Source organism: Salvelinus sp. IW2-2015, linkage group LG31 (assembly GCF_002910315.2).
Source record: "Salvelinus sp. IW2-2015 linkage group LG31, ASM291031v2, whole genome shotgun sequence".
Classification (NCBI taxonomy): Eukaryota; Metazoa; Chordata; class Actinopteri; order Salmoniformes; family Salmonidae; genus Salvelinus; species Salvelinus sp. IW2-2015.
The window spans coordinates 17443250-17456192 of record NC_036870.1 but is presented as its reverse complement, the minus strand read 5'-3'; the positions used below and the strand labels follow the sequence as shown (position 1 = coordinate 17456192).

Genomic DNA, 12943 nt, shown 5'->3' with positions numbered 1-12943 from the left:
AAGGTTAACATCATATTACATCATTTCGCAAATACTTTAATCTTTACTCATTCATTTTATACAAGAATTAGATGCAAGCCTCATAACTGAGGAACCTGTATAAACAGAGTTTGAGTAATGTTGTTATGCTGATTAATGCGGACCCAAAAGCGACTTAAAGAAACAGAGTCTTTATTCCAGGCAAAAACACGACAGGGCGGAACAAGGACACAGGACAGCAAACATCAAACAAGAATCCGACAAGGACCAGAAGCGGAAAACAGAGGGAGAAATAGGGACTCTAATCAGAGGGCAAAATAGGGGACAGGTGTGAAAGAGTAAATGAGGTCGTTAGGAGAATGAGAAACAGCTGGGAGCAGGAACGGAACGATAGAGAGAGAGAGCGGGAGAGGGAGAGAGGGAGGAGGAAGAGAGAGAGAGAGAGAGGGAAAGAACCTAATAAGACCAGCGAGGGAAGCACAGGGACAAGACATGAAAAAATAATGACAAAACATGACAGTACCCCCCACTCACCGAGCGCCTCCTGGCGCACTCGAGGAGGAACCCTGGCAGCAACGGAGGAAATCATCAATCACGAACGGTCCAGCACGTCCCGAGATGGAACCCAACTCCTCTCCTCAGGACCGTAACCCTCCCAATCCACTAAGTCTGGTGAAACACGTCCCGGAGAACGCATGATCCATCGATCTTCCGTACCTTGTAATAGGTGCGCCCTCGACCAAGGGACGGGGGGGGGGAGGAGAGAGAACGGGGGCGCGAAGAAAAGGGCTTGACTATCATGGAGACATGGAAGACAGGGTGGCACGGCGACGAAGATGTCGCGGAAGGAACAAGTGCCGCACAGCGACAGGATTGACGACCTGGAGAGATCACGGAACGGCGCATGAATCGCGCTGGTAGTCACTTTGACGAGAAGCGTCGTAAGGGGGAGGTTTGGCGAGTGGAAAAGCCCACACTCTTTCTGACCGCGACAATACTAGGACTGCCCCTTTATCACACGGTTTATTGGTCCGCTTCTTCAAACAGGCTGCCGAGAGCCTGGTGAACGGCAAAGTGCAGACCTGACCCTCCTCCAAGGTGCGCTCACAACGTTGGAACAAAAGCTGAGCGGAGGGAACGCTGGACCCGCGAGCTGGGACGAGTAAATCATGAGATAGGAGGCTGGTACCCAGTCAAGACTACTCTGACCGGAGATAGCCCGGTAGCAGACGAAAGGGAAAGCGATTATGAGCGTACTCACGCCAGGGGACCGCTGTTTGCCAAGAGCAGGTTTTCGAAACGAAAGGCTGCGTAATATGGCGACCAATCGACTGATTGGCCCTTTCTGCTTGACCGTTAGATTGGGGATGAAACCCGGAAGAGAGACTGACGGAAGCACCGATCAAACCGACAGAACTCCCTCCAAACTGTGACGTGAATTGGCGGACCTCTTGTCCTGAAACGGCGTCTAACGGGAAGGCCATGAATTCTGAACACATGTTCTCAAAGGATGATCTGTGCGTCCCCTTAGCGGAAAGGAAGCTTAGCGAGGGAATGAAATGTGCGCTTAAGAGACCTATCGGTAAACCGTAAGATCACAGTCTTTCCCCGCAGACGACAGCAGACCGGTAATAAAGTTCCTAAGGCGATGTGAGACCATGGTCGCAGAAGGAAATCGGGAAGCCGTCCTGAGACGACGCAAGGAGGAGGTACCTGACTTAAGTCTGCGCCCAGTCCGAACAAGCAGCCACGAAACGGCGGTTGTCACGCTCCTGAAGTAGGCCCAACAAAACCGACTGGCGAATAGAAGCAACGTGTACCGCGAACGCCGGGGTGCAAATGCTAACTTGGCAGAGTGACACTGAAGAACAGCCAAGACGAGTAGAGACAGGCAACAGAACAGAAGGTTACTAGGGACAAGCGCGCGGCGACGCAGTGTGGTAAGTCGTTGCCTTTACCTGTCTCTTCAGCATTCCCCAGACATGTCCACCCGACAACACGCCCTTCAGGGAGAATCCCCTCAGGGGTCAGGTAAGAAGCCACAGAAGAACCAAAGAGACAGAGATAATGGCATCAGGCTTGGTGTTCTTATTTCCCGGCGATAGGAAATGCACGAACTCGAAACGAAGCGAAAAAAACAACGCCCACGAAGCGGCTTGACGTGATTAATCGATATTGACCGAACGGATGTACTCCAGGGTTCATTAATGCGTCAGAGTCCAAACCACAAAAGGGACGGTCGCTCCATCCAACCACTGTCACCATTCGCCCTATGGCTTAAGCGGATGGCGAGCAGTTCGCGTTACCTCACATCAGTAGTTGCGTTCCGCCGAGTGGAGCGACAGGCGATTGAGAAGAAAAGTAAAGCGCAAGATTGGGAACTTATATCGTCAGAATGGACGAAGCGCTGGGACGAGAAGGCTCCCAGCCCACACTCTCTCTGAAGCGCAACTTCGGACAAGTGAATTGTGTTAGTGACGTCAGGAGTAACAAGGATAGGGGGGATGAAAAACGCTTCTTTGAGGAGATCAAAAGCTCCCTGGCGGCAACCGGACCCCACATTAAAGCGAGACTTGACCAGAAGTCAGAGCTGTGAGAGGGCAGCCACTTGACCGAAATTAACGAAATGAACGCCGATAGAACAATTAGCGAACCGAGAAGCGCTGCAACTCGAGACACGACTGACTTAGGAACGGGGCCAAGATCGCTGACCAGCCTGGAACCCTTAAGCGGGAATCCATCTGAATGCCTTCAGCGGAAAATAACAGAACCGAGAAATTGTGACAGAGGAGACATGAAAGGCGCACATTCTAGCCTTCACGTAGAGGACAATTCTCTAAAGGCGCTGCGATACACGTCGAACTGTGCTTGAAACATGAATCTCGAGAGACGGTGAAAAAATTACAGGAATATGTCAACGTAAAACGAAACAAAGCATGTTCAGCATGTCCTCTCAGTACCAGTCATTTAACTAATGCCTGAAGAAGCTGGAGCATTTGCGAGACCGAACGGCAAAACCCAGGTTATTCAAATGCCCTAACGGAGTGTTTAACGCTTCTTCCACTCGTCCCCCCTCTGATGCGTTACGAGATGGTAAGCGTTACGAAGGTCCAATTAGTAAAGAACCTGCTCCCTGCAAAATCTCGAAGGATGAGACAGTAAGGGAAGCGGGAATAACGATTCTTAACCGTTATGTCATTCAGCCCCGATAATCCACTCAGGCGCGCAGAAGTTAACCGTCCTTCTCTTAACAAAGAAAAACCCGCTCCGGCGGAGAGGAAGAAGGCCACCACGGTTACCGGCGTCGAGAAGTAAAACAGGAGATAATCCTCGAGAGCCTTAGTTCGGAGCTCGACAGAGAAGTATAGTCTCCCCGAGGGGGGTGGTCCCGGGAAGGAGATCAATACAACAAATCATACGACCCGGTGAGGAGGAAGGGAGTTGGCTTCTGGAGCCGACTGAAAGACCGTGCGCAGATCACATGATATTCCCCGGCACTCCTGTCAAAATCACCAGGTCCCCTGAGGTAGAGGGGACAGTAAGAAACAGGAGAGGGTAGCAAGCACCATTAAACACTGTCACATGACAAAGAAAACGGTTCCAGGATTAGGATAGAAATTTACTAGTCCAATTATAGAGGGATTATGACTATCTAGCCGCCAGGGATGACCCAAAACAACAGGTGTTTTAAAAAGGTGAACGAAAAATCAAAAAGTGAAAATAGCTCCACTGTGATTTACCAGATTACTGTGAGGTAAAGTAGTGTCTCACATGTGATACGGGAAGAGGGATACCTCTAAGCGCGAAATGGCGCGTGTGTTCTCTAACTGTCTGAAGGCAGAAATGTCATGTTTTCCGAGAGCCATGCTTTCGTCCATTTAAACAACCCTCGCCCCAGAGTCTACAAGGCACTGCGGAAAAGCAGCCGAACCGGGTCCAGCCGGTAGAGTGGACCGACAAGGTAGTACAGAGATCCTTGATGAGAGGACTTTGAGTAGTAGACGCTCACCATAGCCTGCCGCTTACTGATGAGCTTCTGGCCTTTTACTGGACATGACCATGACAAATGTCCAGCAGAAGCAATAGAAGGCAAAGGCGGTTGCGGTGTAGTTTTCTTCCGTTCCCTCTGCCTTAGTCGGAGATGCGAATAACTCAGCTCATGGGCTCAGATCTCTGAGCAAGGAGATGGTAATGCGGAGGGGAACACTGTTAACGCGAGCTCTCCTCCACGAGGCTCGGAGAAGAATACCGTCGTTTCAATACGGATGGCGAGTGCAATCAAAGAGTCCACCGCTGGAAGGAACCTCCCGGGACGAGGAATCTCAATCCTTAACCTCAGCGTGGAGTCCCTCCAGAAAACAAGCCGCCGGCTCGTTCCAGTCACTGGAGGGCAGCAAGAGTGCGAAACTTATAGAGAATCCGTTATGGATCGATCACCTTGACATAGGGAAAGCCAAGGACCTGGAAGCCTCCTTCCCAAAAACTGAACGATCAAAAACCGTATCATCTCCTCTTTAAAGTTCAGATAATCGATAGAACCACTCAGCCCTTGCCTCCCAGATGGCTTTGCGTGCCCCACTCCCGAGCCCCGACCAGTAAGGAGTGATATGACGTAAGACATCCGAGCTCTCTCTCTTGAGTACGTGTTGGGCTGGAGAGAGAACACAATATCACACTGGGAGAGAAAGGAGCGACACTCAGTGGGCTGCCCAGCAGTAACAAGGTGGGTTATTAACCCTAGTTCCGGAGCTTGTGAAGACCAGGAAGTATCTGGTGGCACGAGACGAAGACTCTTGAAACTGTCCAGAGAGATCGGAGACCTGAGCGGCCAGGGTTTCCAAACGGCATGCAAAAAAATCCTGCTCGTGCTGCGAGCATTTGCTCCCTGGAACTCGACGGCAAGTTGTTGCGAGAATCCATAGTCGCTGGGTCCATTCTTGGTCGGATTTCTTCTGTTATGCTGATTAATGCGGGAAAAAAGCGACAAGATCTTTATTCCAGGCAAAAACACGACAGGGCCGGAACAAGGACACAGGACAGCAAACATCAACACAGAATCCGACAAGGACAGAAGCGGAAAACAGAGAGAAATAGGGACTCTAATCAGAGGGCAAAATAGGGGACAGGTGTGAAGAGTAAATGAGGTCGTTAGGAGAATGAGAAAACAGCTGGGAGCAGGACGGAACGATAAGAGAGAGAGAGCGGAGAGGGAGAGAGGGAGGAGGAGAGAGAGAGAGAGAAGAGGGAAAGAACCTAATAAGACCAGCAGAGGGAAGCACAGGGACAAGACATGAAAATAAATGACAAAACATGACAAATGTGGCTGTATTGTCTTTCATGAGGTCACAAACATGAAACAAAATGGACCGGGTCGTAGCTGGCTTCTCCACCGACCGTTTACACATTCTCCAAAATAGGAATATTGTTCAATTCTCAAATTCTGGGATGTAGTAGAATTTGGTGGGAGAGTTCCTTTTGTTCTACTGTGACCTTCTCTCTCCCATATGCATGGTCAGGAGAAAGCTCTAAAAGGAATTACGACTGGCCGTAAAACTGCCCCCCCCCCCATAACAAGAGGGGGGGGGGTTGTTCACATCTCTGCTAGCCAATTCACTGAAAGGGCTAGCGTCATGAACAGGTATAATCATGAAACTTACATTACACATCTATAAACACACATGTAGCTTTAGCGATAGGATGTGCTTATAGATGTGTATTCTTTATGATATACACTTAAATAAAATAATATATATGTATGATATATACAATGAGTGTAACAAACATTAGGAACACCTGCGCTTTCCATGAGATACTGTAGACTTTAGACTGAAAAGGTGAACCCAGTTGAAAGCTATGATCCCTTATTGATGTCACTTGTTAAAACAAATCAGTGTAGATGAAGGGCAGGAAAAGGATAAAGAAGGATTTTTAAGCCTTGAGACGATTGAGACATGAGTGTGTATGTGTGCCATTCAGAGGATGAATGGGCAAGACAAAATATTTACAGCGCATTCGGAAGGTATTCAGACCAATTTTCACATTTTGTTACGTTACAGCCTTATTCTAAAATGTATGGGGAAAAAATATTCTCATAATCTACACACAATGCCCCATAATGACAATGTAAAAAAAAGTTTTTTAATTTTCTTTGCAAAATGTATATATATATATATAAAAAAAAGGGAAATCAGTTATTTACATAAGTATTCAGACCCTTTGCTATGAGACTCGAAATTGAGCTCAGGTGCATCCTGTTTCCATTGATCACCTTGAGATGTCGTACACAACTTGATTGGAGTCCACTTGTGGTAAATTCAATTGAATGGACATGAATTTTGGAAAGGCACACACCTGTCTATATAAGGTCACACAGTTGACAGTGCATGTCAGAGCAAAAACCAAGCCATGAGGTCGAAGGAATTGTCCGTAGAGCTTCGAGACAGAATTGTGTCAAGGCACAGATATGGGGAAGGGTACCAAAAAAATTCAGCAGAATTGAAGGTCCCCAAGAACACAGTGGAACCACCAAGACAATTCCTAGAGCTGGCCGCCCAGCCAAACTGAGCAATCGGGGGAGAAGGGCCTTGGTTAGGGAGGTGACCAAAAACCCGATGGTCAATCTGACAGAGTTCCAGAGTTCCTCTGTGGAGATGGGAGGACCTTCCAGAAGGACAAATATCTCTGCAGCACTCCACCAATCAGGCTTTTATGGTAGAGTGGCCAGATGGAAGCCACTCCTCAGTAAAAGGCACATGACAGCCCGCTTGGAGTTTGCCAAAAGGTAACTTAGGGACTCTCAGACTATGAGAAACAAGATTCTCTGGTCTGATGAAACCAAGATTGAACTCTTTGGCCTGAATGCCAAGCGACAAATCTGGAGGAAACCTTGCATCATCCCTACAGTGAATCATGGTGGTGGCAGCATCATGGTGTGGGGATGTTTTTCAGTGGCAGGGACTGGGAGACTAGTCGGGATTGAGGGAAAGATGAACGGAGCAAAGTACAGAGAGATCCTTGATGAAAACCTGCTCCAGAGCTTTCAGGACCTCAGACTGGGGCGAAGGTTCTCCTTCCAACTGGACAACAACACTAACCACAACACTAGCCAAGACAATGCAGGAGTGGTTTCGTGACAAGAGGCCCAACCACAGCCCAGACCTGAACCCGATCTAACATCTCTGGAGAGACCTGAAAATAGCTGTGCAGCGACGCTCCCCATCCCACCTGACAGAGCTTGAGAGGATCTGCAGAGAAGAATGGGAGAAACTCCCCAAATACAGGTGTGCCAAGCTTGTAGCGTCATACCCAAGAAGACTCGAGGCTATAATCGCTGCCAAAGGTGCTTCAACTAAGTACTGAGTAAAGGGTCTGAATACTTATGTAAATGTGATATTTCAGCTTTTTATTTTTAATACATTTTCAAAAATGTCTAAAAAACTGTTTTTGCTTTTTCATTATAGGGTGTTGTGTGTAGAATGTTGATGAGGAACATTTTAATGTAATCCATTTTAGAATAAGGCTGTAACGTAACAAAATGTGGAAAAAGTCAAATATTTTCTGAATGCACTGTAAGTGCCTTTGAACAGGGTATGGTAATACCAGGCACACTGGGTTGAGTTTGTCAAGAACTGCAACGCTGCTGTTTTTTTTTTAGCTCAACCGTTTCCCGTGTGTATCAAGAATGGTTCACCACCCAAAGGACATCCAACCAACTTGACACAACTGTGGGAAGCATTGGAGTCAACATGGGCCAGCATCTTTTGGATCGCTTGTCTCACCTTGTACAGTAGAGTCCATGCCCCGACGAATTGAGGCTGTTCTGGGGGCAATACGGGGTGCAACTCAATAGTAGAAAGGCCTAATGTTTTGTACACTCAGTGAATATATTTATTCATATACAGTGAATTGTTAGCAAAGAGCCTGTAGTTCCTGTGGCTTTACCACCACATAACCCAACTCCCAGCCCCCCCCCCCCCCCCCCCCCGTGAGACCTGCAGCAAAACAGTCAGTAAGCAATGAAACAGTCGGTAAAGCCAGTAAGTCAGTGTGTGCCGGCCTGTTTTCATGTGTGATTAACCACAGTCAGTCACACGTCAATACTGCTGTTAACTTCCACAGAGGTCTGTTAAACCCATTAGGCCAATCTTTCACGTAGCGATTATAAGGGATTACAGAGCCCACCCTAGGAAAGGAAACCATCTAATGATGAGACTACAATGGCCGTCCGGGTGTTTGACGTTCAAAATCAATAACTTTGTGCAGGGTCCACACATCTCCCTCCCTCCATCTCTAAGACGATGCCACTCTGTTCTGTGAAGCCATCGATCTCCTATTATATCCACATGCACAGATCGTCTGCATTGACTTTTATAGTTGTGAAATCAATGCAAACGTCAGCCAATCTGGTATTTGTTCGAATAATTCTGTAGCATACTTACTCAAAACTCAATGCTTGTATTAATCGGATGTTCTGTAAATCTATCACACATGCAACCCCTGGAGTGACTCAGTAGTGCTAATGAAACAAGCTAGTGACCGATTACAGGATATCCAATTAATACAAGTATTGAGTTATAGTCTCTATCTCCAGTGAGATCGTGTTTGTAGATTTGGGTTGAATTAGTATAGAATTGTTCTATCTACATGACAGTAGTAATAACATACAGAATGAAAACTCATCCATATTCATCCTTTTTTCCTTTCTGTCTATCCCTCCCTCCCCAGACCGTCCAGGGCTGACCAGCGTGGAGCGTATTGAGCGCTGTCAGGAGGAGTTCCTTCTGGCCTTTGAACATTACATCAACTACCGCAAACACAAGGTGGCGCAATTCTGGCCCAAGCTGCTGATGAAGGTGACGGACCTGCGGGATGATCGGGGCGTGCCACGCCTCCCGCTTCCTGCATATGAAGGTGGAGTGCCCAACGAAACTCTTCCCCCACTCTTCCTGGAGGTCTTTGAGGATTGACGGACAGACGGCCCACACACCCTGCTGAGGTGTGTGTCGGAGTGTGTGTGTGCGTGGGCGCCTGGCGGGGGCTACGACAGTGGGCCTCAGAGTGGCTCTAGGCGTCTTGCGACACGTTGTTGGAACTCTCATTAGCACTACTGAGTCACTTCATTCCATACCTTAGTGTAGCCTAGCTTCTCAGCCTAGTTCTTATGGATGGAACCATCCCTTATGATGCGGGTACATGTGAATAGCATTTTCTTTTGGTTTTTTTTTGTAAATGTTTCACTTCTCAGTTACTTCTCTATAAGTTTTTGTGCTAATTGTACAGTCTAATTGCTGTCGTCGACAGTGCTCGTTCAGTCAGTCATACAAACCATGCAACGTGTAGTGTTTAATTTTAGTCCATTTTAATACCGAATGCTGACTCCACCAACACTGAGAAGGTCAGTGACAGACAGCAGAAGCCAGCTAACCAGCATTATTCCCTTTCTTTTCGCATTCTCTTCCTACGATACTTCCCCAGTCAAGGGATGTGAGTAGCTTTCATACAGGTGTCCTTCTGGTGCTGGTGTTCTGTGAGAGCTACAGTTGAAGTCGTAAGTTTACATACACTTAGGTTGGAGTCATTAAAACTTGTTTTTTCAACCACTCCACAAATTTCTTGTTAACAAACTATAGTTTTGGCAAGTCGGTTTAGGACATCTACTTTGTGCATGACACAAGTAATTTTTTCCAGCAATTGTTTACAGACAAGATTATTTCACTTATAATTTACTGCATCACAATTCCAGTGGGTCAGAAGTTTACATACACTAAATTGACTGTGCCTTTAAAACAGCTTGGAAAATTCTAGAAAATGATGTCATGGCTTTATAAACTTCTGATAGGCTAATTGACATCATTTGAGTCAATTGGAGGTATACCTGTGGATGTTATTTCAAGGCCTACCTTCAAACTCAGTGCCTCTTTGCTTGACATCATGGGGAAAATCCAAAGAAATCAGCAAGCCCTCAGGAAAAAAATGGTAGACCTTCACAAGTCTGGTTCATTTTTGGAGCAATTTCCAAAAGCCTGAAAGTACCACGTTCACTGTACAAACAATAGTACGCAAGTATAAACACCATGGGACCACGCAGCCATCATTCCACTCAGGAAGGAGATGCGTTCTGTCTCCTAGAGATGAACATGCTTTGGTGCGAAAAGTGCAAATCAATCCAGAAGAACAGCAAAGGACCTTGTGAACATGCTGGAGGAAACAGGTACAAAAGTATCTATATTCACAGTAAACGAGTCCTATATTGACATAACCTGAAAGGCCGCTCAGCAAGGAAGAAGCCACTGCTCCAAAACCGCCATAAAAAAACATGGTTTGCTATGGTTTGCAACTGCACATGGGGACAAAGATCATACTTTTTGAAGAAATGTCCTCTGGTCTGATGAAACAAAAATGTAACTTTTTGGCTATAAATGACCATTGTTATGTTTGGAGGAAAAAGGGGGAGGCTTGCAAGCTGAAGAACACCATCCCAACCGTGAAGAACGAGAGTGGCAGCATCATGTTGTGGGGGTGCTTTGCTGCAGGAGGGACTGGTGCACTTCACAAAATAGATGGCATCATGAGGGAGGAAAATTATGTGGATATATTGAAGCAACATCTCAAGACATCAGTCAGGAAGTTCAAGCTTTGTCGCAAATGTGTCTTCCAAATGGACAATGACCCCAAGCATACATCTAAAGTTGTGGCAAAATGGCTTAAGGACAACAAAGTCAAGGTATTGGAGTGGCCATCACAAAGCCCTGACCTCAATCCTATAGAAAATTTGTGGGCCAGAACTGAAAAAGGTGTGTGCGAGCAAGGAGGCCTAACAACCTGACTCAGTTACACCAGCTCTGTCAGGAGGAATGGGCCAAAATTCACCCAACTTATTGTGGGAAGCTTGTGGAAGGCTACCCGAAAAAAATGTAAAGGCAATGCTACAAATACTAATTGAGAGTATGTAAACTTCTGACCCACTGGGAATGGCGATGAAAGAAATAAAAGCTGAAAATAAATCATTATCTCTACTATATTTCTGACATTTCACATTCTTAAAATTAAGTGGTGATCCTATCTGACCTAAGACAGGGAATTGTTACTAGGATTAAATGTCAGGAATTGTGAAAAGCTGAGTTTAAATGTATTTGGCTAAGGTGTATGTATATTTCCAACTTCAACAGTTGCTGCCATTCTGGCAACATTCAAATTCACTCTGACTGTACTCACATCCTTCACGCCATAGAAAAATAAATATTAGAACAGGCATTCCCATTCAAGTAAATGTTCTGTAATGGATGGGTGGACCTGCAGCTATTCTTATTCTAATTATATTTCTATGATTCCCACCACAAGCCCCACATGAGTAGACCCAGTCACATTTCTAAACAATGGCAAGGCACAACACTATACAACTGTCCACAGAGAAAACAGCTAGCTAAAAGACGTCTTGTTTCTCCTCTTCTGTGTTAAACCTAAACGATCAGGACAGATATAAAGCACACTTTGACATGAAGTCAGCAAAAAGACTGAAGCCGTTCAATAACTATCTCTTTTTTGAATGATGCTACTCATGCAGTGCCAAAAAAATTGCTTATTCATTTCAACCGTATTGGATCGTTTCCCATGAACCAGGATACATGTTCATATCCTGACCCTGATTGGCTATCAGTGACTTCTTTTAGAGCATTCTTCTAGAACATGCTTCCGGCTCTCATTCAAGCTGTAGAGTGTAGCCACGCATCATGAAACAGAAACGTTATTGAAATAGTGTAGTTCCTGAGCTGCAGACGGACAGATCAGATGGACAGACCAGACAGACACTGTGAGCTGTGATGCAGGCAGAAACCTCCTCCTGATGTCTCACAAGATCCCATGGGAACTATTGACTTATTGATGTTCATGCGTTATATTATATTCTCAACATGTGAGTTACTGTATGTGATAATGGTGATGATGCTCCCTCCTATAAGGACTGGTGGTTCTATGATACTTGCTTATTGGCTGATTCATGCCTGTATGAATGACATGTGGGCGGAGTCTGGTGGTCAAACCCTTCCTATGTGACCACAGAGGAGAGAATCGCTGCCACTCGGGGTGTAACGGTACACGTATTCGTATCGAATCGGTACAGGACCACGGTTCGGTCCGCATTGTGAACCCAAATAAATATATTAAAAACAATGAAACACTAGGCCTATAGGCAATGCCATGGAACTGCATTGTATGCCTCTTGAAGTAAATATGAGCTGAAAAAACATTTCAGGTTTTTCCATTAAAACAACTAGAGCCTATGTGCACCCTGTAATCAACATTTAAATCTTAATCTCAAACAGGTAGTATCCACTTTATATAAGCAAGCTAAAGCCGAAGTTGTCAATGAATTGGCAAGTTGCATCCTGTACTGCGCTTACTACAGATGGATGGACCTCTCCAGTGCTACAGAGAGGCTATTACCCCGGAGTTTAAAAATGAGAAGTACCCTGTTACAGACATGCTCCCTTTATGAGAGTCACACAAGTGTGCATCTTTTCTCTTTGTAAGAAAACACTAAATACAATGTCGAAGCCATGTTTGCATATTGATGTCATATGCATATTGCACTTTATTTTAGTGTTGTTGGTTGATGAGTAAATTTTCATTTAAGAAAATACAAAGTGTTTGTTATTTCCTGATAGTGCTCTCATCAGGCGTTATATGACTCATTGATCATATATGGATTCAGGAATACCAAAACTTTTGTATTTTCTTTAAATAAACAAAAATTTACTACAAAAAACTGCATTTCATTTTCCCGCTGTACCAAAACCGAACCGAATCGTGATCCCAAAACCACAATACAACTGAACCATGGGTTTGGTGAACCATTACACCCCTAGCTGCCACATGATTTAATAAAAACAATAACAATACATCAAAGATACAGAGAAAAAGGTACAGAGAAAGAGCTGACAGTGATGAAAACTCTTTCAACTATTGC

General features: G+C 45.6%; 1 protein-coding gene across 4 annotated transcripts in view; it reads left to right on the top strand.

Moving 5' to 3' along the window:
- Window positions 1–12943, top strand: part of LOC111955706 (thyroid hormone receptor beta) — a 56375-nt gene that overhangs the window by 35672 nt on the left and 7760 nt on the right. The window contains exon 8 of one of the 4 annotated variants that reach the window (XM_070436285.1): window positions 7634–7883. The exons of the other annotated variants lie outside the window; for them this stretch is intronic. Coding sequence (XP_070292386.1) covers window positions 7634–7791 — 158 coding nt within the window. The 3' untranslated portion in view covers window positions 7792–7883. Of the gene's footprint in view, window positions 1–7633; window positions 7884–12943 lie in introns of those variants that run through there. 4 annotated transcript variants of the gene reach the window in all.